Source organism: Phallusia mammillata, chromosome 5, assembly GCF_965637545.1.
Source record: "Phallusia mammillata chromosome 5, kaPhaMamm4.hap1.1, whole genome shotgun sequence".
NCBI lineage: Eukaryota > Metazoa > Chordata > Ascidiacea > Phlebobranchia > Ascidiidae > Phallusia > Phallusia mammillata.
In genome coordinates, this window is record NC_137256.1 from 22379884 (window position 1) to 22403694 (window position 23811).

Below are 23811 nucleotides of genomic sequence, written 5' to 3' on the forward strand. Positions count from 1 at the left end.
CGGCGAATTAAATGTTATAAAAGAACGCGGTCATGATATTTTGCGATGCATGATTTAAATTGGTTATATCGCGAGAAAATACAGCGGTGATGTTTTCGTTTCGTGTACTGGAACCGGTATTAACAGGATAAGTTAAGTTGTTTAGCGGTTTTAGGTGTATTGTTTTCAAAAAATATGTGTCAGCTGACAAATGGTTTAAACCGGTCTTTGTTGTGAAGAAAACAGACTAGAAAATAAATGCATTGTTAAATGAAACAAGATTCTGTAGAGTGCATTGCTGCAAGCATTAACATTTTTGCAAGATAACAGCCAGTCATGTTATCGCGCTTCGGTAATGCTTGATGTGTGCAGTTAGGGATTAGAGTATTAGGTAACAGTTTTTTTTATGAAGCATAAAAACTGTAATGTGTTTTAATGTGCCAAAAAGCTTAAGAAAATACTTTTGACAAGTGTATTTGTTACTGTAAACTTGCCCAACAACCACATTGGATTTTATGGCACATTTCGCCGAGATCTCGGGTGTGCACGAAGAATTTTCAGGTGTGCAAGTGTGCACAAACCAGTTAAGTGTGCACCACATCAAGAAAAAGCTAACCGATTTACAAATATTTAGCAAAATCTCAAAATAACAGAAGTTATTTAGCATCCAGGCCTAATGTTTTGTCAATAACGCAAGAAAACAACAGAAAATTTTCACCGAAGGCTTCTTTCGAGGGGTGGTCAAGTGTGCAATCAAACTTGAAAAAAAAAGTCTCGGGTGTGCAGCTGCCATACTATCCATACTGGCCCAACAATGGTGTTGATATTTTAGGTTTCTAGGATATAAAAACAGTGTTGACAATCTATTGATAGTACTTCTTAATCTGAGAGTGGTTGAAAGGATAAATCTCTTGCCTTGGACTAGAAGCTGGATATTGTTTTGGGTATTGGATTATAAAGTCTGACAAGCCAAAGTTGAATCATGGTTGCAAATCAAAAAGTGTCAAGAGGTCGCAATCAATCAAAGAAAAATGAAACAACAGCAAAGGCAACCATAAACGGTTCTGGTAAAATTTAATACATTGAAAAATTGTGAAATGTTAAAGTATACATATAGTGTTGTCATTAAATTTGTGCAATTGGCTTAATTTCTGTTTGAATTTGTTGTACTAAACAGTGTCTTAAAGCTGAAAATGCCAATGTTTAATTATAATTATAACATTTGGCTTTTACAGAGAAAAAGGCTTTAAAACGACCACTGTCATCAACTTCAACGGATCAAGATTCTAAAAAACGCAGATTGAGTGGTAAGGGTGGTTAAAACAGACTCATGTAGTATTCGTATATGTATACTTTTAACTAGAGTTTTGAAATTGTATCACAGTATAAAGGTTTTGTCTACATTTTTTATCCACTTGTTATAAAAAATCCATCTGGTTCGAATATTCTCCTTTCCTTACAGTAATTTATGATTTGGAAGCGCAACCGAGTGGTGTTTTGCTTACGCTGGGGCAAGGAGATGTCGGGCAGCTCGGCCTGGGTGATGAAATTTTGTCAAGAAAAAAACCTGCCATCGTTTCAGAACTTTCTGACAACCCCATGACAAAAATAGCAGCAGGAGGAATGCATACAATATGCCTAACGAAAGAAAACGAAGTGAGTTTTGTCTTTCTGTTGTAGAATGCACAATAGTACAGTTAAACAAGTCATGACATGTGTGGTTTGATTCCACAGGTGTATAGTTTTGGCTGTAATGACGAGTTTGCTTTGGGAAGAATTACAAATGACGAAAATTCAGAATATGAACCTGGAATAGTTGGTAAGTGATCAACTGTCCTGATCTTTTTGTTGTCATTCAGTGGTTAAGTTTTCATGGAATTATTTAATTTTATAGATGGGCCTCTCACAAAAATCAAGGTTGTTCACATTACTGCAGGGGACAGTCACACAGCTGCATTAAGTAATGATGGCAGTGTCTTTGTATGGGGAAGTTTTAGGGTAAATATTATCGTCATGAACCATAATGTCCAGCTTTTGGCTTGACTTTCTAAACAAAACATGTGATTTTTTTAGGATAGTCATGGAAAACTCGGCTTGATAAAACAAGGCGAGGATTGCAAATGTCCTACACGACTTGACTCAATGAAGGACGCAGTAGTCAGTATAGCTTCTGGGAACGACCACATTGTGATGGTTTCAGCAGTTGGCACGGTTGGTATTTTGTTCAAGTAAAAACATGCTACTGTTATGTGTGTATTGGTGAGTTATGCATTTCTTGCGTTGCAGGTATTTACATTTGGCTGTGCTGAACAAGGTCAACTGGGAAGGATTGCTCGATATTTCACCGACAGAGGTGGAAGAAGAAGTTCAAGTAAGCCTTGTTAAAAATTTAACATCAAAACATTTCAAATCATTAGCTTTTGACAATGTCGAATATGTATGAACATACAGACAGTATATTTCCAACTCCTTGAGTAAATGTGCATAGTGTGGCCATACACTTTGTTTAGTGTAGTAAGGGTTTCCTTGTGGGTTGAGATTGTGTAAGGAGTGTGCAATTACATGAGCTGTAGAAGAAAATATTAGTCAGTGTTTACATGTCAGTTAGGCTATCTTTGCCAAAATACCACCAGTATATACATCAGCTAGTTCAAAGTGCAGAAAATTAGTTTCAATGTTTAGAATATTTGACAGAAAGAATTTTTGCATATTATACAACATTTACAGAACCTCATAAGAGCAAGGAAACAGAAGCAGAAGTGAAAGGTAAACATCATAAAGTACAGTACATATAAAAGTTAACAAGTCAAGTGGACCAGCATTATTAGTTATATTTTTAAGTCAGTACAGTCTATAGAAGGACATTTTTTAATGGGTTAACAAAGAAAACATATTATGCCATTTAATAATAAAACACTATGTTGTTTAGATTCATTTCTTCGTCCTTGCAAGGTCAGTATTCCTCGTGTGAACAAATCACGATCACTGATTGTTCAAGCTTTTTGTGGTGCTTACTCAACGTGGGTGATAGCAAAAGATGGAAGTGTGTTTGGATTCGGATTGAACAACTATAATCAGCTCGGTAAGGACATGGCAAATATGTGGTATTTTTCTGCAGTTATGTGGGGGACAAATTTTTTTTTATTTGTTGACATGAGTGCTGTTTGTGGTTGCAGTTGACTTATACTGTTTGTCTATAGGTTTTCCTGATAGCGAGAACAGGTATCTGCCAGAACTTGTGCCAGCTCTATCGGGCAAAAGTTGGAAGCAACTGGCAGCCGGACAACATCATACATTGTGCCTAAACCAAGAAGGTAAGTTACAATGTATTGTGAACAAGAGTTAGTGCATTAAAAACTCTACATGTTTGGTCGCAAGTTGCAAATCATTTTGTTAGGCTTGGCGTGTAGCTTGTAACTTACCTTCGCTTGTACTTACCTTGTTAGGCTTGGCGTGCGTTTGTAATCCATCCAACTTTTTTTATAACTCCTCAAACATTTTTTATAACTCCTCAACATTTTGCAACTATTTCTGACTTGGTGATATTTTGTGATGCCATGATTTGGTGAACCAAAATCTCAACCAAAATGCCGAATTAGTATAAAATAACGCCCCAGTAGCAAATAAACTATTGATTTCGTAGCACCATAAATAGTTATATTTATTAGGTATTGAATACCCATTTAAATGTTTCTTAAATGTTGATTGATTGCTTAAAACAATAGCAGTATGACCACATGTGTTTCTCTTAGTAAGTGATGTAAACGCTGCAAATTTTATTAGATAGGCAACTATCTTGTTCTACTAAATTGTGACGTTAATGCATGGTGTGTGCTTTAGCATGTTATTTCAATTGTAAACATGTTAATTAAGTCAATTTTTCTCACAGGCAAGGTTTATGCGCTTGGAAGGGGAGACTATGGTCGGTTAGGACTTGGTGAAGATATTGAACAGGCCGACACACCTACACATATCCCAAGTCTCACAGATATTGTCTCAGTTGCTGCTAATGGATGTGTCTCATTTGCCATTGACAAAGCAGGTAAACAATTTTCTTGAACTAAAGCAGTGGTTTTCAACTTTGCAGTAACAGACGTATGTTACACATTCATTGAATATCGCTGTTAATAAGCTGTATATTTCCTGTTTTCAATTATAGCATAGTATTTTATGTGCTTTTTTGAACTGGACATATTCTCCGTAATTATCTTTACAAGGCCAAAATATTAGTTTTAGACTAGATAATGAAACCAAATATCTTGTATGTTGCTTAAAGGTGTTTTCAATTATAGTTTTGTATTTTTGAACACATTTTCTGAACTGGACATATTCTCCATAATTGTCTTTCCAAGACCAAGGCTAGATTATAATAAAATCAATTATATGTCTAGCAAAACAGTTTGATATTAATGAACAGCCACGTACTGGACAGTTATGCTTAAAATCTCCTGTTTTATAGGAGCTGGCTACGGGTGGGGAATCGGCACCAACCTCCAACTGACCACTGGCGACGAAGATGACGTATGGGAGCCGGTCAAACTGACTGGACGCAATCTAGAAACTCGCCAGGTGGCGCAAGTGGGCTGCGGGGGACAGCATACTGTTATCATCGCTACCGACCGCACAGAAGAAAAATGACCAAAAGCGAGATGTTACAAGCGATGCAAAGTGCCCCCCTATCCTACCACGATAAGGAATAGTCGGAAAAGGTCCGCGGTTTTGGGCTCTTCGTGGTGTACATATTGGGCAAGTCAATGATTTAAGTAAGGGTAAAATGATAGAAGTAGCAAATTCTATTCTTTAGGCGAAATTCGAATTGTAATGATTTAAATTTGCATTGCTATTATCTCATATATCAAGACAATATGCTTCACCACTTACTGCCATAATGTAATTTAAAATAGCCTACCACGTGCCAATACAGTGTGTATTGAGAAAGGATGGCTTATTGAATCATTGCAGTTTTACAAAATTGTCGTCTTGTGTGCGTTCTTTGACCAATCCGTATTCTATCTATACTGTAGTATTGAAACGTTGAATGGCATATATATTTCAATTCCGTCTTTGTTGTGATTTAAAACTGACCACTTTTGCTGTTTACGATTAATTGCAGCTTATTGCGACATTTATTTGCGCAACGGCGCCAATTTTCTATTGCGCTGTTTTAAAGGCTCTTCTTTTACGCTATTTGTTTTAATATGAGACATATTACGCCTTCGAAAGTATGTGGGCAACTTTGTTAAACGTATCTTTTCCCAATTTTCTAATTTGCTGGCCTTTTCCGTCTGTTGTTTAAGCCTTTCTGCTGATACTACCATTTGAACACACGCCAAGGCTGTCTGCATGGACATTACATATATTCAGGTTGTTTAACCAAAATATCAGAACACATATGCAATTCAAAGTGGTTGGCGTTTTATCGCATACAATAATAAACTTGAGTTCTTTCTTACAGTTGTGTCATATATTTCATTGAGTTGAGTGATTTTAGCTTGGTGAAAGAACACCGCGACACAGTAGCACTAAAACAATCACCAAGCCGAAATGAGCTGCGCAACGGTAACGGTAAATCACCAAGGCTATGGGGGCACAAAACAGTGGAATTGGCGGATGATGGCTTAACGCGCTGCAGCAACACCGTATTATAAGCGCAGTTGGTAAACACGCATTGGACAAAAAACTACGTGCTATCTTGACACAAGCTTTGCATCAAAAATGCATTTCCCCTAAAACTTCCGATGGTATTTTACACCGCCATAGGTGAATACTTTATTAGACGAATTAAAATTACTAACAACAGAAATAATAGATGTAAGATTTAGGCAAGGGAGTCAAAACCATAAACTGAATAAAATCCGTGCTTTTTATTTATTCTATTTGAAAGAATGCCAAAAACGCTTTTTGAAAATTCCAATATTGACGCATAAATTTAAAACTTAAGTCGATAGTAGTTGATAGAAGATATTTACAAAGCAGCCGATGTCAAAAAAGGCAACGTGAGAGTTTAAAAATAGCGCATGGACGGTTTAAAAATGTCGAGAATACGAGGCTAGGGCAACACACCACTTTTCAACGCCACAAAATTAATTAATCAGTCGGTCAATTTTGTCAACTAAATACGTCCATCCCACATCAGGGCATCATTCTGAAATAGTGCACGTTAACTATGCAACAAAAGGAAAAGTTTTTTTTTACAAGTCATTCTATCACGTGTTATCACATTCCTCCTTGTGCCTACCTTCAGGTTTTTTGATGGTGTACAATAGTAAAATTTTAACCGTTATTGAACATTACCAGCAATTATCATAGTGTTGTCCCTTCTTAGCCATTGTGCCAATCAAAAAAGTGATTTTTAATAAGGTATTTTTTATTTTATTGCTGTATTGTCTTGCTTTATGTTGCATGCTAAATAATTTATTGATGTTCAGATACAGCTATTCCATTATTCGCCTTTTAACTTCACAAAACTGCCTGTCAGATACAAAAGCATTTCGGTTTCAAAATGTTGCCGTATAAATAACCAATGAAAATAGGTGGCAAAGGAAAATGTTTCCCCTATTTGCCCTTTCCAGTATTGTTATTTATGACCCTCACTCTTATGGGCCAGTTTGAATAATACGAAAGAATAACGCTGACGAAACCAGGCGCGGCAACGAGTCTATTTGGCGGTTGTGGAAGTTGGTTTCGCTTGGGTGATACAAAAATAAACACGTCAAATAAAAAGCCCCAAATACACTGAATGCTAATAGGGCTATGCACCTTTATATGTTGAAGGCGACGACGCTAAAGGTCCCAACGAATAAATAAACCATATTTCTCCTTTACAACAAGTGAATCACAGACGGCCAAATAAAGCGGTTGTATACTGACGTGGCTGTCCCTGAGACCAGAATTGTAAGCGGGCGTAAACCCGAAACACGGTTGAAATAAAGCCTGAAAGTTGGATTTACCTCGGTGAAATTTCGGCACAAATGTGATTTTATGTGAAGTCAGGCCCGAAATAAACCCGTTTTATTCGGACAAAAGCCCGTAACCGGCCCGAAAAGCATAACTTACAATTCTGCATAAATTTTAGACGCCAAACCTTGAAATATTGGATTTGTTTGTTGTTTTGCATCTGCGATGGAAATTGGTTCGAAAAGAAGCGAAACTATCGGTTTGGTATAGAGGTTGGACAAACGAGAAATAACAAAAGTTCAAGACAATTGATTGTTTAAACAGCCCATTATTGGCCACTGACTACCTACGTATGGTATCTTCTGTTCCAATGTACACAGGGCGGGTCCAGGGCGCTCGGCAAATTGAGTAGAATCTTAGCATTGTCACTTGACAGATTATGTGTGTTTTTAATAGTCCTTCTCCTTACAGTGTTTGCAGTACAAATTTCCTGAAAACGTATGGAAGTAACCTAAAATTAAGTTTCGTAATGTTCGATCGTTAGAAAACGCGGGGTTTGAAATGGTCTGACAACAATTACGTCAGCATAAGATACTTTGAAAAAAATTAAAATAAAACAAAGGGTAACACGGAATTTTCTATATTCCGTCTTGTAGTAGAAAGTATATCTTAATGTAAAAGCGGTCAAAATTGTTTCGAAATTGTAAATCGAACCGGGCTGTGACCAAGTAAAGAAAGGAGCTTTTGGGCCCCAAATTCATATATTTGTGTGGTAATTTTGTATTGAAACACTTAATTTTCATGCCAAAATGGTTTATTACAGTAACTTAACATTCAGGAATAGAAAAAAATCGGGTTGAGGCCTAACAATAGTTTATGAAGTGCTGTTGTTTTTGCGTTTCCGCTTGTCTGGAGATAATAGGCACATTAGGTACTTATTGTAGAGTATGTTTACCAGGCCTTTAGGTAATATATATTTGTTTGTTACAAAATCACTATGGACGCATCAAAACCAATTGCTATGCTCGGTTTTGAATCAATCGCGCATTTCCATGACGGTTCGCGCTGTTCTTATGCCGCGAAACCACACGACGGCTCCAGTCTGCGTGAATGTTGCTCCCGGCTTGATAAGGCACAGAAAAAGGCCGCTGAGTCGTGAAGGGATATTTCCAATTATTATTAGTGGTGCTATCCCAAATGACACCAGTCGGCTATGTGGGCGTTCGAGCTTCCATTATCAGCTCTGGTGGCGAACCCAAACCAAGGAGTTAGCTTCTCAAGGGACCCCCGCGCTATACGTAATGCTCTACAGGTCAAATAATGCGGATTTAATCAGGGTTTGATTTCGTTTGAAGATGTGTCGACGACTGTGTGAGGTTTTACAACATTTAGAGACTGATTGTGTTTTAATCAGTTTAGCCGTTAGGTTGGCGAGATTAGTCCGAACTGCGTGTTTAGACTGATTTGTCGTGATTATTGAAGCAGATGGGTAGAATTTTGAACAAAATACAAGTTTACAATTAGTAGCATTGCGAGGAAAATAATGGCAAAAATAGACTTAAAATGCCATTATGGACATACCATCATCAGTGATAGAAGTTTCCTCAATAAACTGTTGAACGGCGTTTCATTAGCATTACCTTTCGATAAAATTTGATTGGAAGGCTGCGCCAAAAAAGTCACTTGTGGTTTACGCCGTTAATGTTCACTGCACAACCCTTCCATGAACACGTCTAGCTGGAATAAATACAGATTTCGAGTTAGTTAAATTCAGCAACTGCCATAGTAACAAAGATTAAGATTTTGTAACGTTTATTTTTGCTTACGTCAACATAATACCAACGACATGGTTTCGATTTTTAAGAGAAAGGCATTGAAATGTTATATTTTTTGTGCGCAATTGCCAGAATAACGTTATAATGCAATGTTCAAATTAAAATCTTTACTTTTGTTTCCCTGAAGGAAACAAGATGACATTCCTGAGAAATGAATATTCGATTTATCGAAAACCGTTTCACGTTTCCCATTCTCGTTTACCGAAATTAAGACCCATCAAGACAAACTTATTCTTTTTTTAAACCAGAAATGGAAATATTAAAATAATATTAGCAATACATAACATACAGGAGTACGACAGCCCCGTATGTACTACACTTTTACAAGCATTGCTTACGGTCTTAGGATTAGCGCAAACAAAAGTTAAACGAGACTATTTTAAAACTTTCAAATTTGTTTAACAGTTTAAGTCCTGTTCATCGTAACGAAGCTTCATTTTCAAACGATCGAATATTACGAAACTCCGTAGATGTACGCTTGGTAATATGGGCTTTGAACGCTTAACCTTTCCATTTTCCAAACACAGGAAATATGGAATCAGGCGCTATTTTTCCGTAACTTTACAGACTGGCGCCAAGCCGCGTATTGTACAAGTACACAAGCATGTAAATTGCCACTATTAGCGATTGTTCTAAATAAAGTTATCAAGGAAATTCCCAATTACCAACAAACTGCGTGGCGTTGCCATGGTTTCAAAGTGATTTGTGGGTAATTTCCTATTAGATTGCGTCACAGTTACGGTAGGTTTTGACAAGGTCAAATTCAAGGTTTTAAAAGAACAGACTGCTTGTGAAAACTTAAAACTGATTGATAAAAAGTAGTTTGTTTCAGCATTGCAGTTTTTCATTTTTTTTTAAATACTAAACATTTAAAACAAACACTTAAAACATCTAGATAACCGATATCTAGGATAACGAACAACAGTTAAAACATCTACGATAACAGATTCAAGAAACTAGCCGACGTTTAATTCTCTGTTTTTTATTTATATTGCGGTCAATCAAACCAAGATAAGTAAGGGGAAAATCTATGCAGCCAAGCCCTAATGACGTACGATCGAAATAAAACCAAGTGGCACAAAAAACGCGAGACTTAACATGTTAAAACATATACTACAACACATTCGAGAAACTAGCCGACATTTATAATGCTCTGCTTTTTATTTAAATTGCAGTCAATCAAGTCAAGAGAAGGGAAAATCTATGCAGCCAAGCCCTAATGACGTACGATCGAAATAAAACCAAGTGGCACAAAAAAACGCGAGACTTAACATGTTAAAACATATACTACAACACATTCGAGAAACTAGCCGACATTTATAATGCTCTGCTTTTTATTTAAATTGCAGTCAATCAAGTCAAGAGAAGGGGAAATCTACAGCCAAGCCCTAATGACGTACGATCGGCCGCAGATAGTGTAGAGTAACATACGAGTTTCGTTGCCACAAATAGACATTGCCGCTTTCGGTGACTTTACTTGGTCTATTTTACGTCGGTCATGGGCTCAGTATTTTAAAGTTTCATCAAAACAAATTTTTAAAACTCCATGTCGAGCCGTAGATGTTCACGAAATCGTTTAGAAAATTAGTCAGCGCGGGGGCCTTATTGAAAGATGATTAAAATACCGCAACAGAAAACAGATGCAAGCCTGGGTTTGGTCAAAAATTATGAGAAAGTATTCGAAACAGAACAATATTTGTGTGGAAAGACGTTTACCAAAAGTTTGAGTTAGTTATGACTACGTTTTTTAAAGTTATTTCCAAAAACAATTTAGTTCCCAGTAAAGCTATTATAAGTGTGTGTTGCCTTGCATACTTAACTTATGCTTTTTCAACAGTATTAATTGTTTAAACATTTTGTTCTGTGAAGCTGAATTACTGGGAACCATGACGGCAAGGCTACTACTTTTCTGTTTCATTATTGGTAAGTTGGTTGTATAAAACGTAATATTAGTGCATGGCCAATTGAAAACATTCTAAACAGCGCAGTAGAGCCTAAAAAACTACTGCGATAAAACGATTTTGGAACGGCAAAAGTGTTTTGAAATGAAGCGAAGATTATCGATAGGACTGCAGGGAAATATCCACGAAATAATTTGGCGCAACTTCGTGCAAACTTATTATTAAAACCAGTGGTTATACACTATTTTTGTTACTTTTTCACAAATGGGCCAACACAGCCATAACTTTGGTACCATATCTCGTACCGCCTACTTTAGTGCCACAGGTTAGGAAACCGAGCCTAAAGCAGAGATCAGCAAACTTCAAATCGAGCCGTCAATGAGGTTTAACAAGTCGCACAGAAACAATACATAATATACGGTGGCAATAGGAAAAAAACATGGGTGTCATCGACTTATAGTACTTAACAGCCCCATGTCTCTCGCTAATCAGCGTTTTTATACGGTACAAAATGTAACACATGCACTGAACAACTTTATGACTTTTTTGGTAACCTTAACTGTATCGTAGCTAGAAACTGTTTGCCGACGTAATCCAAACATTTTTTTGGCAACGCTAGTAATAAATCGGCGATTATAGTGTTTTTTTTTCAAAAACTGGACGCCTTAGTGTAGCTTATCAGAAATGAAACCTCCAACTGCAGGGTTCAGAAAAAATGCGAAACTACATGTAGAAATTGTGTTCAACGTTCGTCACAAGTTACTATCGTTTGGTTTTATTTTCACAAGCCACCCTATTGGTAACATTTGGCACCACATTTTGCGCATTGTAAACACCAGGTCAAGATGATATATCAATTACCCAAATATTAACGACTTTTAATTGAAGGAAGTCTTGCGACATATGAGACAGTGAATATACTACGGCGATTTAGGGCCAATTAGAAATCTGTCGGATATATAACGATACTGTGCAATATATGTGTCATAGGAAAATCAAATTGAGACAAAAATAGCGTTGCGATGTGAGTGCAGACAACTTCACATTTAGAAAAAGCATTTACATTAGCATGTTTTGTAAGCAAGGGTTATATTATGCATAATCCCTTGAGGTGATTTTGCTTTCCTACATTTGATAAAACCTTATGTGTCTAATGAGCCTTTAACCTTTAATTGATAAAGAAAATTCGACCACTAAATCAGTTTTTTCAACAACTGCAGAAATTAAATCCAAAAACGCAGAACAAGTCATCAAATCTCACATTACCCAATGACAACATTACTTCATTGCCTATCTACAATCTGGATATTATCAACATTGACTGCATATTTACAGATTTAAAAATGCGACGCACCAGGAAGCCATTTTGTCATGAAAGAAAAGCAACAAACGTAACTTTAAAAGTCGTAAAAAAACTTTTTTAAAAAAAGTGTGGTTAACTTACAGAAAATTCAAGCATTAAATCAACTTTATAAAAACCAGCAACTAACGAAACTTTGCAAGTCGTGGTAAACGTTTTGTTTTCAAAAAGTGTGTTTAACGTACGCAAAAAATTCGACCTAAAAACAGCCTTATAAACACCACATGGCAACAGATACTGAAAACAACTAACTGACCTTAAAATCGACGTAAACGTTTTTTGCAAACTGATCTGACAGCGAATATTTGTAACTTCCAGAATGTCAGTTTGCAGTTTTTAAAAATACTAAACTTAAATCTTGTTATAAATTTCATAAAAGATATAATGTATTTGTTGGGTGCCAAATTCCACAAAAACAACAACAACAACAACAACAAAGAAGCAATTTATCAATTTTTAAATAGTTTATTACCCATATGCACTGTATATCAACGAGAAAAATCATCGCTTTGTTGGTCGGTAAAACAGATGGACTTTTCTGGCCGAGTTCAAGATGTGGCTTGACTATTAGCATTCGAAACAAAGTGGTTATTCGTAAAGACCTTGATAATACGACCCGATAATATCAAACCTGTTTGTGGTTATTTTCGAAACATTTGTTTCACAAAGGCGACTTCTTTTTTTGCTTTACCTCCGACTCAAAAATCATGTGTATTGGCAAGGCTAAAGCATAGACCAGTGGTTCTCAACCTTTTGTAGACCGTGGCCCCCTAAAAGTAACTTTTTGGCCTTGTGGCCCCCTTCAAGTATCCCTGTAAGACCTGTGCCCCCCTTAAAAATGTAAATGACAAACTCGTGTTGGAATTCGGTACTAATTTCGGCTTCAAACAGGTCGAATAGAGTAAACAAGAATCAATAATCATTAAAACCCCAATATAGACAAATAGTGTGTAAAATAGTTGATTAAATTAGGAATAAAGTTAAAGTTATCAAAAAACAAAAAGGCTTTTAGGCCCTGGTTGAGAACCACTGACATAGACGTTTCATGTAACTTACGGTGGGTTACGCAAAGCCCTAATTTAAACCGTTTCTGCCAGAGTTGCAGACGGACCCGAATTTAGGGCCAAACCCGTAAATACAAGTCAAAACCCACCATAACCTATTTTTAACAAAGCCCAAATCACACCTGAAAGTTGGTGAAAAATGCGGCCGAGTGTAAGGCCAGACCCGTTCAGTGAAACTCAAGCCCGAATCCAACCCGAACCCGGTCCGAAACGCACGGCCGGACTCACAACTCTAGTTTGTGTCAAATTGGTTTGAATTTTCGCGTGCCATAACATTTACTTTGTATCGTTTATTAAATGCGTGTTTCTGTATCGTGGAAGTTTTAGGATGACTTTGTAACTACACTTTGCTGCTTGCGTTGTGAAAAAGTATTTTTATCACCGTTTATGAATAAAACGATTGCACAATGTCAAAACCATTGAAAAGGCCACAGAAAATCCAGATTCGTCACATAGCATAAATAAATATATAACGGTTGCAGTAATAAAACTGGCGGAAGAGGAAAATAGTAACACAATGAATTACATATAAACCATTGCATAGTTTTTCAATTAAGGTTGAACTGTACTCCTGAAACTAGAAACACAGGGTGTGTGTCTGTACCTGTATAAAATGAGTGTCAGCATACTAAAACGATATATTTTGTCTTACTTGACAGGCATGGCTACTATCAACACAACTCAAGCACAATCAACCACTGACTCCGATTTTATCATGGAAGGTATTTTGTCATTTTTGTGGTAAATTTTACACATAACCATGACTCCTGGGACCATTAGATGCACTTTGCCAAGTTGTTTAAATTGCACTTTGCCAAGTTGTGGACTTCTCTATAGGTCTACTGGTCTATACAATTTGACGACAAAAGTATTTTAAATATATCCAATGTACTTTATAGATACTAATACTCTATTGTCTCATGTAGGGACATCAGTCAATTTATCAACTGCAACAACAGAAGATCCAACTCATTTACCGATCAATGAAACAACTACCACGCCTGTAGATCCCACAGCGTTTGCTACAACAGATAACACAACTGCTTCTATGTCCAATGACTCTACAACCACACCTGTAGATCCAACTGATTTATTAATTAATGACTCAACAACCACACCCATGAATCCAACAACATTGGCTGCAACAGACAGTGCAACAGTATCTATGTCCAATGACTCTACAATCACACCTGTAGATCCAACTGATTTACCGATCAATGAAACAACTACCATACCCATGGATCCAACAGCGACTGCTGTAACAAACAATGCAACAGCTTTAATGTCCAATGACTCTACAACCACACCTGTAGATCCAACTGATTTACCGATCAATGAAACAACTACCATACACATGGATCCAACAGCGACTGCTGTAACAAACAATGCAACAGCTTTTATGTTCAATCACTCTACAACCACACCTGTAGATCCAACTGATTTATCAATCAATGACTCAACAACCATACCCATGGATCCAACAACGACTGCTGTAACAAACAATGCAACAGCTTTAATGTCCAATGACTCAACAACCACACCCATGGATCCAACAGTGATTGCTACAACAGACAACGGAACAGCTTTAATGTCCAATGACTCAACAACCACACCTGTAGATCCAACAGTGTTTGCTACAACAGATAACACAACAGCTTCTATGTCTATCAACTTAACAACCACACCCATAGATCCAACTGATTTACCCATCAATGAAACAACAACCACACCTGTGGATCCAACAGTGTTTGCTACAACAGATAACACAACTACTTCTATGTCCAATGACTCTACAACCACACCCATAGATCCAACTGATTTACCCATCAATGAAACAACAACCACACCTGTAGATCCAACAGTGTTTGCTACAACAGATAACGCAACAGCTTCCATGTCCAATGACTCAACAAACATGCCTGTAGATCCATCAGCAATTGCTACAACGGACAATGCAACAGCTTCCATGTCTATCAACTCAACAACCACACCTGTAGATCCCACAGCGATTGCTACAACAGACAACGCAACAGCTTCCATGTCTATCGACTCAACAACCACACATGCAGATCCAACAATGTTTGCTACAACAGACAACGCAACGGCTTCCATGTCCAATGACTCAACAAACATGCCCGTAGATCCAACAGCAATGGCTACAACAGACAGTGCAGCAGCTTTAATGTCTAATGACTCAACAACCACACCTGTAGATCCAACAGTGATTGCTACAACAGACAACACAACAGCTTCCCTGTCTATTGACTCAACAACCATGCCTGTAGATCCAACAACATTTGCTACAACCCTTTCAAATAATTCATCAAATACACAGGCAAATCAAACCACCTCTGCTTTTCAAAGTATGACTACATCTGTTACCAACATGGCAACAGAAACAGTCACAAGTTCTACATTACAAACTACACCAACAGTAACTATTGCTATGACTACAAGCAACATAAATTCTACGGTGACAACAAGTTCCACCCCAAGCATGACAGAAGCAACAACAATAGTGGCAACTACACAAAGCCCTACATCAAAAACAAATGCATCAGATGAATCAACAATTACCATGGAAACAATAACAACAGTCAGCACTGGAAGTTCCACACCAATGAAAGAGGAAACTTCTGTTAACCCTACAACAGTTGTGAATGTAGCAACAGCAAATGCTATGACAGATACATCAACAGTCAGCATGGCTACAGATGCAAGTTCTACAACAAAAACGGCAAACATAACAACAGCAACAACTGTCAGCACTGGGACAGGCCCAACAACCAAGTCAACTATCATGACAATGACTAGTGGCTCCACTACAACCCAAGCAAATTCTGCAACAACAAATGCCAAAATGACAACAACTGTTAGTTCAACGACAACCACAACAATACCAACTACTACTACCATCCCCACCACTACCACAGTAGTTGATACCACAAGTTCAGCAATTACTTTGCGTCCAGCTTTAACTGTTTCCAGTCTTTATTTTACTATAATCTCACTATTGTTGGTTAACATATCAATTTAAGTCAAAACTTCATTTGTATGGATCACCTACTTGTGTAGTAGCAAATTTTGTTTAGCAAGTTAGTAATGTTCACCTTGTTTCTGTTGGTGTATTTTGATCACTGAAACACTGTTTTGCGGTGTGATGTACACCAACTGATGAACATATTTGTTTTGCTATGTAGTTGTTCTGCAGCAACATGTTGCCTTGCTTTTCAGCAAATTTTCATTCCTAAAAATGAAAAGGAAATGCCAATTGTCAGTTGCCTTAAAATTTTCTTTTTATATTAACATGCATATTGCTCAGGCACATTTTTTTACAGTATCTTGCAGTTCTGTACATATGTAGCTTGTTGTTTATACTTTGCAACTGTGATCAATAAAGATTTGTGCATTTTGATGTAATGTTAGTGATATCAACAAAAAGTAATTAAAAAAAACTCACACCTACAAATTCCAATTTTGTCTTTAAGTGCTTTGTCTATGGCATTTACGGGTTATGGTATACAAAAGGGTTGTTACATAAACGATACTTCTACATAGAGTGACACATTGCTGTTATCATGATAAAATAACATGTAAACATCATTAAATACATCTTACACGTAGTGGATTCATGGGTTGAGGTTAATGGCACATCCGGTACAAATATTGCAATCCATATATTTCCAAATTTTCAGTGGGTATCATACTCCATTTCATTTAACTGCCAACTACACAAAACGCGTAAAAAGACGACCTATGTAGTCTGTGGAAAGTTAGTTTGTTAAATAATTGGACATGTTATAATGTGTTTAAGTCCTTGCAATTATCAGACAAAGACTGTTATTGTAATCAGAAAAAGGGGTAAAATACGTTTACAAAGTTGCAGACCGTCAGAACTCGAAAGTTGTGAAAGCGGATTTTGCGGGAAGTTGCTCAGCCATGACGGTTTAAACTAAGCACAGACAGCGTATAAAGATTGGCCAGATACAAATTTTCTTTTTACTTTTTACAGTAAGTACTTTTATAATATAGGTTGTATAAAAAGTGTTTTTTTAAGCAAAATTATGTTTGCTCTGCGACAAACCAGGAAAAATACAAAATTGTTATTCAAGTTTTGTAACATTAAAATTGTACAAACATGAGAAGAAAAAAAGTTTTAAGCAATACTTCAAATAATTAAAAAAATAAATGAAGGCAATCATGATTTTCAATTTTTCAATCACCTGTTTTTTTACCGCTGGATTTACAGATTGTTAGACAACCAATAAATAAATCCTGAGCCGCGTGGGTAAAAATTAACGCAAACTTGTTTAAAAATTCAATCTATTTTATCTTACCACTACTTTTTACACCTATGTACTTATAAGTTCAAAATTCTCTATTATTGGGCCTTTAATTTTCTTTTTAGGCAAAAGATTAAAAAATATTTGTTTTTTAAATAATCCCACACTGAACCGGATTTGACAATGCAGTGTTGAAATTTCGCACAGGAGTACATAGTTACGAAAGAAGCTTGGTTTGTTTTCTGAAATTGTTACTGGCATAAAACGTAAATTTAAGCTTAACATAACGAAGAGAATTGAGTGAAAACATTTGGTGGGTTCCATACCATGCCTCCCGCTCCCGAACCGGTAAGTTTATGTGTTTGAAAAGTACAACATATTTCAAAATTTGCATTTTGTTTTGTCGTTGCTAATTTCATGTCAAAACAGCACTATATGCATATATATTGTTTTGTTTTAAGGGCATGGATGAACAAGCTTCTAGAAACATGATTTTGTTTGATCAAACCAAGAAGGAATTGTTCACTCTTGGAAATGGCTATAAATCATGGCACAGAAAACTTAGAAACACATGGAAAGTTGCACAGTGAGTGCAGATCAAAATAAATAGACTATTGTTGAAAACTATGAAATCTAGTGGAGTTAAATATATTTCAGACATTCACAATAGAGTAAGCATGAAAATTAGTCTTTTGACATGTTTAAAAAAATACCAATACATTTTGGGACATGTTGGTTATGTACACCCAAGATCTTGTCGGAATCGCCATATTCTACAGACTGGTGTATATACTTTCCAAATGGATAATTTGTATTTGTAAGAAACACTTTACCCATTAAACTTGTTTTCTCTATTGTAGACACAAAGATGAGATATTGGAAGACAGATTAAGTCAAGCTCGTGTTTTTGTTATTGCTGCTCCCAGAGAAAAGTTCAGCACATTTGAAGTAATAACAAAAACACATTTCATTCCTATACATATACTGCACCTACATTATTTGTCATTACTCTGATGAGCTTGCTTATGTTGTATTTTAGCTATGTAGTAATAAGTTTAGTAGTTTTTGTGATTCTAATTGTCGCTATTATAAGCTAATTTCACATTGTAAACCGTAAAACAAATGCATTTCGCTTTTCGAAGCATCATCATGTCCGAAAACACAGATATGTAAGACTGGGATAAAACCAAATTTCCTGATTTTATTTAACGGCCCTGAATCATCGCAGTCTTGCTTTACTTGAAAGAAGATTTCATTAACAAGAAAACTTTAATGCCGATTTCACATTTTGTTTTTCCTAGTTTGACAATCTGAAACGATACATAGAAGGTGGCGGGAGTCTGTTAGTGATGCTGGGTGAAGGTGGAGAAGGGAGTTTCAATACAAACATCAACTTTCTACTTGAAGATTACGGCATCATGGTTAACAATGGTAGGTAGTGTTACAATTACAAGACACATGATGCATCGTACCTTTATTAGATGAATAAACCTACTATTTTCTGTACCTAATACACAAGTAAAAAGTAATTTTATATCAAAACTATAAGCAGTCAAATGCTTTCACAATTGGATTACATAAACATATTCAAACATCTGAAAGTTTGGATAATCCATGTTTGTATATGCAGAGTAAATTCGATCTCAATTTGTTTTCAGATGCTGTTGTGAGAAGTGTGTATTACAAATACTTTCATCCAAAGGAAGCCTTGGTAAGCAATGGGGTACTGAACCGTGCAATCAGTCGTGCTGCTGGAAAATATGTTCCAGGACTAGATGACGATGAAAAAGACAGAGTCAGCTCGATTTCACAGTAAGCTATACACACACTTATACTGTAAAAAGCAGCTGTTACTGACTAATGGATAACCATTTTGATTTTTTCAGGGCACTGCAGTTTGTCTACCCCTATGGTGCAACTTTAAATGTAGCCAAACCATCAACTGCAGTCCTGTCAACAGGGTCTGCTTGTATTCCAGTGAACAGACCAGTCATTGCAATGTACAAGTCAAAAGTAGGTCTACTGTTATGGTCGTGTTTTGTAAAAATTGGTATACAAAAACTTGTTGGTGAATACTTAAGAACCAAGCATAAATGATTGTGCAAGAAATTATGCAGGGGGTATTCATGACTCTTAAGTATGGATTATATAGGTTACTGGCTTAGTAACATATCTTCTTTGAAAACGTTGATAAGTTTTTTGAATAATTTGTGTTTTGTTAATTTATTTGCATTTTAGCATTCCAGTGGAAAGTTGGTAGTGGTCGGTTCTGTTCACATGTTTCATGATCAATACTTGGACAAAGAAGAAAATGCAAAAGTCATGGTAGGATTTATCTCTTTGGCATTGATATTTTTGTTATTGCAAAAAATCCCAGCCGGAAATATATATCTTCTCATGCCACTATTACTTAAAACAATTTAAAATACAGATCTGTGCTTGATCCAAAGCATAAGTGGCATATTGATCCTATAAATTGAGATAATTTTCAATTTTAGGCAGATATTTAAAATAATTTGGCTCCTAAAAAATAAACAGAACTGACACAACTGTTCTCTGTAGGATGTTGTGATGAGATGGCTGACAACAGATGACATAGAACTGAACACAATTGATGCAGAAGACCCAGAAATATCTGATTATCACATGTTACCGCACACTGAAAAGCTAGCAGACAGGTAACATTATACTACTATCAGCAAAATCTGATCAATTCAAACCCTCATAGTAATGCTTTAGTCTAGATTTTGCTCATTATAAGGCTATTGTTAAGTTTCCCACTGAATGAGTTGAGTTGAGTTTATTTCGCTTGGTGAAAGACAACATAGCAACACAATTGCACTAAAACAATCACCAAGCCGGAAATAGCTGCGCAACGTTAAAACGTTATGAAGCGCAAAAAAGTGTCGGGCACAATTGGTGGAAAGTGGTACAACGCGCTGCAGCTACACCGTATTATAAGGCGTTATATGTCGGGTGCTCACAAGAAAGTGAGTGTGGCGCAAAATGAGTATAACACGACTGGGGGGGAAACGATGGTGGGACCAGTCGCGGGGGCCCTAGAATCTAACCACCCGTGTTAGGGAAAGAGGGTGGGGTTCGACAGGAAAAGAAACCACCGAAAGAAACCCTGCCGGATAGTTTCAAGCGCCGGAAGGAAGAACACACAACAAATCCCTAGTCGCCATTAATAGTTAACCTTGGACTCACTTGCAGTTAAAATTATTGATGAGTATTTTGGCAGTTGATTTAGTCATTTAAAATAAAGAATGTCATTTTTAATATTGAGGTTTTTTTTGTAAAAGCAGGTCAATTCAAAATAACTTTGGTCGAAGCCAAAAAAGACCCAAACCTAAGTGTTAAATAGGTTGCAAGTTATTTTTGTCATGAAGTTGGTTTGTGTTAGGTATGTATGTAAATTGTATTATGTGGCAATATTTTATTACAGACTGAAAAGTTGCTTGCAAGAAGGGGACGACATTCCTAACGACTTTACACAGCTCTTTGACAAACAACTTTTCAAAATGGACAACAACATTGTACCCAAGATTTTAAAGTAAGAATTGAACAGTTGGAAAATTATTCGCAAAAAAAATCCTGCAGCATAATACTTTGGCAATGTTGTTTTCGGTTCTACACTATCAAGCCAGTGGTGTTACAAATTTATGCAAATACCTCTTGCATGTGGGTGTTTTCTGTTTCCATAAGGATTCAAGTTACTGTATTATATAGTATTTATGCATTTACTTATTACTTCACAGTGCATTTGATCAGCTAAGCATCAAGCATGAACCTTTGACTCTTATTCCTCCAAACTTTGACACTCCGCTTCCTCCCTTGCAGCCAGCGGTAAGATTACTAATCAAAAGAACAAACATATCATACTATGCAAGAAATCTATGCAAAATAATGAATATTTGTAGAATGTTGTTCAATCAGTTTAAACAAAGCAAATCATTTCTCTTTACGCATGCCTAAGGGTTTTTTATAGTCTTGCGACGGACTTGCAATCATGAAATGACCAATCAATGATTTTTTTGATATTTTGAGGATTTCAAATGGTCTTGAAACTAAGGTCTTTCAATTTTCAAGTTTATCTGTAACTGCCTTGCCAATTGCTTGTCACCAGTTGCACTGATGAGAACTTACAAGTCAAAACAGTGTGCACTGTCTGCACCTTACTTATATGCAATTGTTTGGTATTTAACCACAATTGTTCAGCTTTGCCGAATGGGTATTACCAAGAAACTTTTGTAAAAACTATCTTTTTTTAGGTTTTCCCACCCGAATTCCGTGACCTGCCTGGTCCGCCTCTCGATCTGTTCGACCTGGACGATTGTTTCTCGTCCGAAAAAGTCCGTCTAGCTCAAATCACAAACAAATGTAAGTCAGCAACTGCGCCACCTTTTGGAGTCAGTTTGTTACGTCACTAACAGTATTCCGAACTCAATCTGCCGTGTATGTATTTTTTCCTACAATTACACCAAATTTTCTTTTTTAAAATTTAACAACCTTATACAGTGTATAATATACACAGGCCTTCTTATAAGTCGAAATAGCAACGTTTGACAAAATGAAGCATCTCGGTTTTTTTCTGTCGATTAAGGCCGTTACATGTCTAATAATACCTTCAAAATTACTTATATTTATGAAGGGACCGCAGTTGGCACGAATTTAAGTGTATACGCTACGCTACTGTTAAAAAAATGAATGTTCCTAATTTAAGTTAAGAAGTTCATTACAATAAAAGTATAGTCTAAAAACTAAATATTGGTATGAATTCTTTGTAGCACGAAATATTAAGTAGTAGTTTAATCTGTAGCAAAAAAAATGTTGTGGCAAAAATTGAAGCAGTAGCAAGTTTATAGAGCTCCTCTGGCAAATGTATTTTTTTCCGACGTTTCGACGTCCTATACAGGTCGCCTTCATCAGGGTAAATAACACTGAATGCTTATTTATTGAAGCAGTAGCTTAATCTGATTTCGCTGTTGGTGTTGTTAATAGGCAACGACGAGGACTTGGAATATTACGTGCGCGAATGTGGAGACATCTTGGGAATTTCGCCTAAGCTGCCCAAGGACGAACGGGATGCGAAACATATTCTAGAACACGTCCTGTTTCAGATCGTCGAATTCAAGAAGGCGATTCTAGTGAGTCCAATCGTTTTTGGTCTTTGACCCCAATTAGTAATGCTTATACGTCCAACCCTTTGCGGTACTTGTTTTGTTATGATAATTACGTTACATTGTGCGATCCATGGGCCTAATACACAAACTAGCATACACAGTTAGTAATGCTTATAGAACAGCTTTGAAAAAAGTACCTTAAGCAAAAACGTGTTATCCAGGGAGCTTGTATGTAACAAATTTCATTAAAAAACGTGAATGGTGTACCTACATTTCATAAAATATTATGTGTAGCAGTTCTCCAACAGTTATGTTATTAATCAGACAACATTTACAGCATTTTCTGTTTTTTTATGTCTTCAAAATGCCGATGTATTTTTCAGGACCACGACATGGGCGCCGGCTCCTCAACCCCATGACGTCATATTACGTCACCACTGAATACGTCACATCACCGAATCAGGTTTGCAAATCAACTTATAGCAGACTGGAATGAACGCATGGTTACCCCTATTTTTGTGTTCAAATTGGTTTGCATCTTTCCTGACAAAATGTTTTTTTGTTTCTGTAAAGAAGTCATTTATTTGTTTGCTTATACTTTACATCGACTGTTTTGTCCTGTTTGTATGGCATGTAATTTAACATTTAGATTGTATGCGATTTTGATTTTGGTAGTTTAAATCCCTGAAGATTGAAAATCGTCTATTTTTTGTGTTTTTTGTTTTTGGATTTGCGGCAATTTTTCACTGCACGTTTTGTTTCGGTTCAGTGAATTTTCGGTTTCGGTCACGCTCAAATGAGTTTCACGTTTGACCCTTTATTTCTGACTTGTGCATTACCGAGTTTATTTTTGTACAAACAAACCTAATAAAATTTTGAACTGTGCTAGTTTGTATTACAATCCTTCCAAAATGACAGCAGCTTGACCTATTGGTCCTTATTTCAGGGTTTTACTCATAGTATGTGGACATTAGGGAATGGCTATGTTTTCAACCAAAATTGCCAAAAAACAATAGAAGTTTGAGCATTTTTTATGGAAAATTTGCGTTTTTGCGGCTCATTCAGATCGACGTGCAAGTGTTTTTAAACTGTTCTTCCGGTTTTGAACTGTGCTGCCCTATTTGCAACAGTCAAAGCATTCGTACGTTTTACTACACACCATGCGCATTTTCGTTTTTCTGGCCATAATCGATTAAACAACGTATCGACAAAGCACAGTATGTTATGTTTGGTTTGTTTGTGGCAACTATCCAACATTTTGGCAAACGTTTTTTTCGAAACATAAGTACATGTGTCTCAAGCCTTACAATACAGAATACACGTATGTATAGATAAACGCATTTAAAGCTATTAACTGAATATAGGA

At 36.5% G+C, this 23811-nt stretch overlaps 3 protein-coding genes and 1 long non-coding RNA gene across 7 annotated transcripts; 3 read left to right on the forward strand and 1 right to left on the reverse strand.

Annotated features, from left to right (window-relative positions):
- The first annotated feature begins 503 nt into the window (after positions 1-503).
- Positions 504-5431, forward strand: LOC145228469 (regulator of chromosome condensation-like). Of its 2 annotated transcripts, none has more exons than XM_080093524.1 (11): positions 504-1046; positions 1215-1286; positions 1442-1635; positions 1714-1798; positions 1874-1977; positions 2053-2190; positions 2266-2350; positions 2909-3061; positions 3180-3293; positions 3869-4021; positions 4439-5431. In XM_080093524.1, exons 1-11 carry the CDS (start codon positions 962-964, stop codon positions 4615-4617), a joined length of 1362 nt encoding a protein of 453 aa, XP_079949650.1. In that variant the 5' UTR covers positions 504-961; the 3' UTR covers positions 4618-5431. The 2 variants fall into 2 exon arrangements, with proteins under 2 accessions (XP_079949650.1, XP_079949652.1); XM_080093526.1 differs by having other exon boundaries at positions 505-1040.
- Positions 5122-16795, reverse strand: LOC145228470 (uncharacterized). 2 transcript variants are annotated; one of them, XR_013860082.1, is made up of 4 exons: positions 16655-16795; positions 16147-16283; positions 8517-8613; positions 5122-7366 (listed from the first exon to the last, which is right to left on the reverse strand). It is a non-coding gene; the product is annotated as an uncharacterized LOC145228470 (long non-coding RNA). The 2 variants fall into 2 exon arrangements; XR_013860081.1 differs by having other exon boundaries at positions 5122-8613.
- On the forward strand, positions 10556-16153 carry LOC145228468 (uncharacterized). Of its 2 annotated transcripts, none has more exons than XM_080093522.1 (3): positions 10556-10634; positions 13696-13758; positions 13963-16153. In XM_080093522.1, exons 1-3 carry the CDS (start codon positions 10598-10600, stop codon positions 16071-16073), a joined length of 2211 nt encoding a protein of 736 aa, XP_079949648.1. In that variant the 5' UTR covers positions 10556-10597; the 3' UTR covers positions 16074-16153. The 2 variants fall into 2 exon arrangements, with proteins under 2 accessions (XP_079949648.1, XP_079949649.1); XM_080093523.1 differs by lacking the exon at positions 10556-10634 and adding an exon at positions 13430-13626.
- Positions 16796-17447: 652 nt separating the features above from the next.
- LOC145230106 (intraflagellar transport protein 52 homolog) lies at positions 17448-23330 on the forward strand. The gene is made up of 13 exons (XM_080095480.1): positions 17448-17667; positions 17781-17905; positions 18180-18267; positions 18621-18750; positions 18978-19131; positions 19206-19332; positions 19558-19644; positions 19882-19997; positions 20768-20875; positions 21081-21168; positions 21594-21702; positions 22324-22469; positions 22829-23330. The coding sequence occupies exons 1-13, from the start codon at positions 17647-17649 to the stop codon at positions 22862-22864; spliced, it is 1335 nt and encodes a 444-aa protein (XP_079951606.1). The 5' UTR covers positions 17448-17646; the 3' UTR covers positions 22865-23330.
- The last annotated feature ends 481 nt before the right edge of the window (positions 23331-23811 follow it).

What these genes read in the sequence shown, in the direction of transcription:
- LOC145228469 (XM_080093524.1), top strand. Translation starts at nt 962, where the DNA reads ATGGTTGCAAATCAAAAAGTGTCAAGAGGTCGCAATCAATCAAAGAAA. An exon ending in TTGTATGGGGAAGTTTTAGG is followed by an intron (nt 1,978 to 2,052) that starts GTAAATATTATC and finishes TGATTTTTTTAG; the next exon opens with GATAGTCATGGAAAACTCGG. An exon ending in ATTTGCCATTGACAAAGCAG is followed by an intron (nt 4,022 to 4,438) that starts GTAAACAATTTT and finishes CCTGTTTTATAG; the next exon opens with GAGCTGGCTACGGGTGGGGA.
- LOC145230106 (XM_080095480.1), top strand. Translation starts at nt 17,647, where the DNA reads ATGCCTCCCGCTCCCGAACCG. An exon ending in CGGCATCATGGTTAACAATG is followed by an intron (nt 18,751 to 18,977) that starts GTAGGTAGTGTT and finishes ATTTGTTTTCAG; the next exon opens with ATGCTGTTGTGAGAAGTGTG. An exon ending in AGAGTCAGCTCGATTTCACA is followed by an intron (nt 19,132 to 19,205) that starts GTAAGCTATACA and finishes TGATTTTTTCAG; the next exon opens with GGCACTGCAGTTTGTCTACC.
- LOC145228468 (XM_080093522.1), top strand. Translation starts at nt 10,598, where the DNA reads ATGACGGCAAGGCTACTACTTTTCTGTTTCATTATTG. An exon ending in ACTTTTCTGTTTCATTATTG is followed by an intron (nt 10,635 to 13,695) that starts GTAAGTTGGTTG and finishes CTTACTTGACAG; the next exon opens with GCATGGCTACTATCAACACA. An exon ending in CTCCGATTTTATCATGGAAG is followed by an intron (nt 13,759 to 13,962) that starts GTATTTTGTCAT and finishes TGTCTCATGTAG; the next exon opens with GGACATCAGTCAATTTATCA.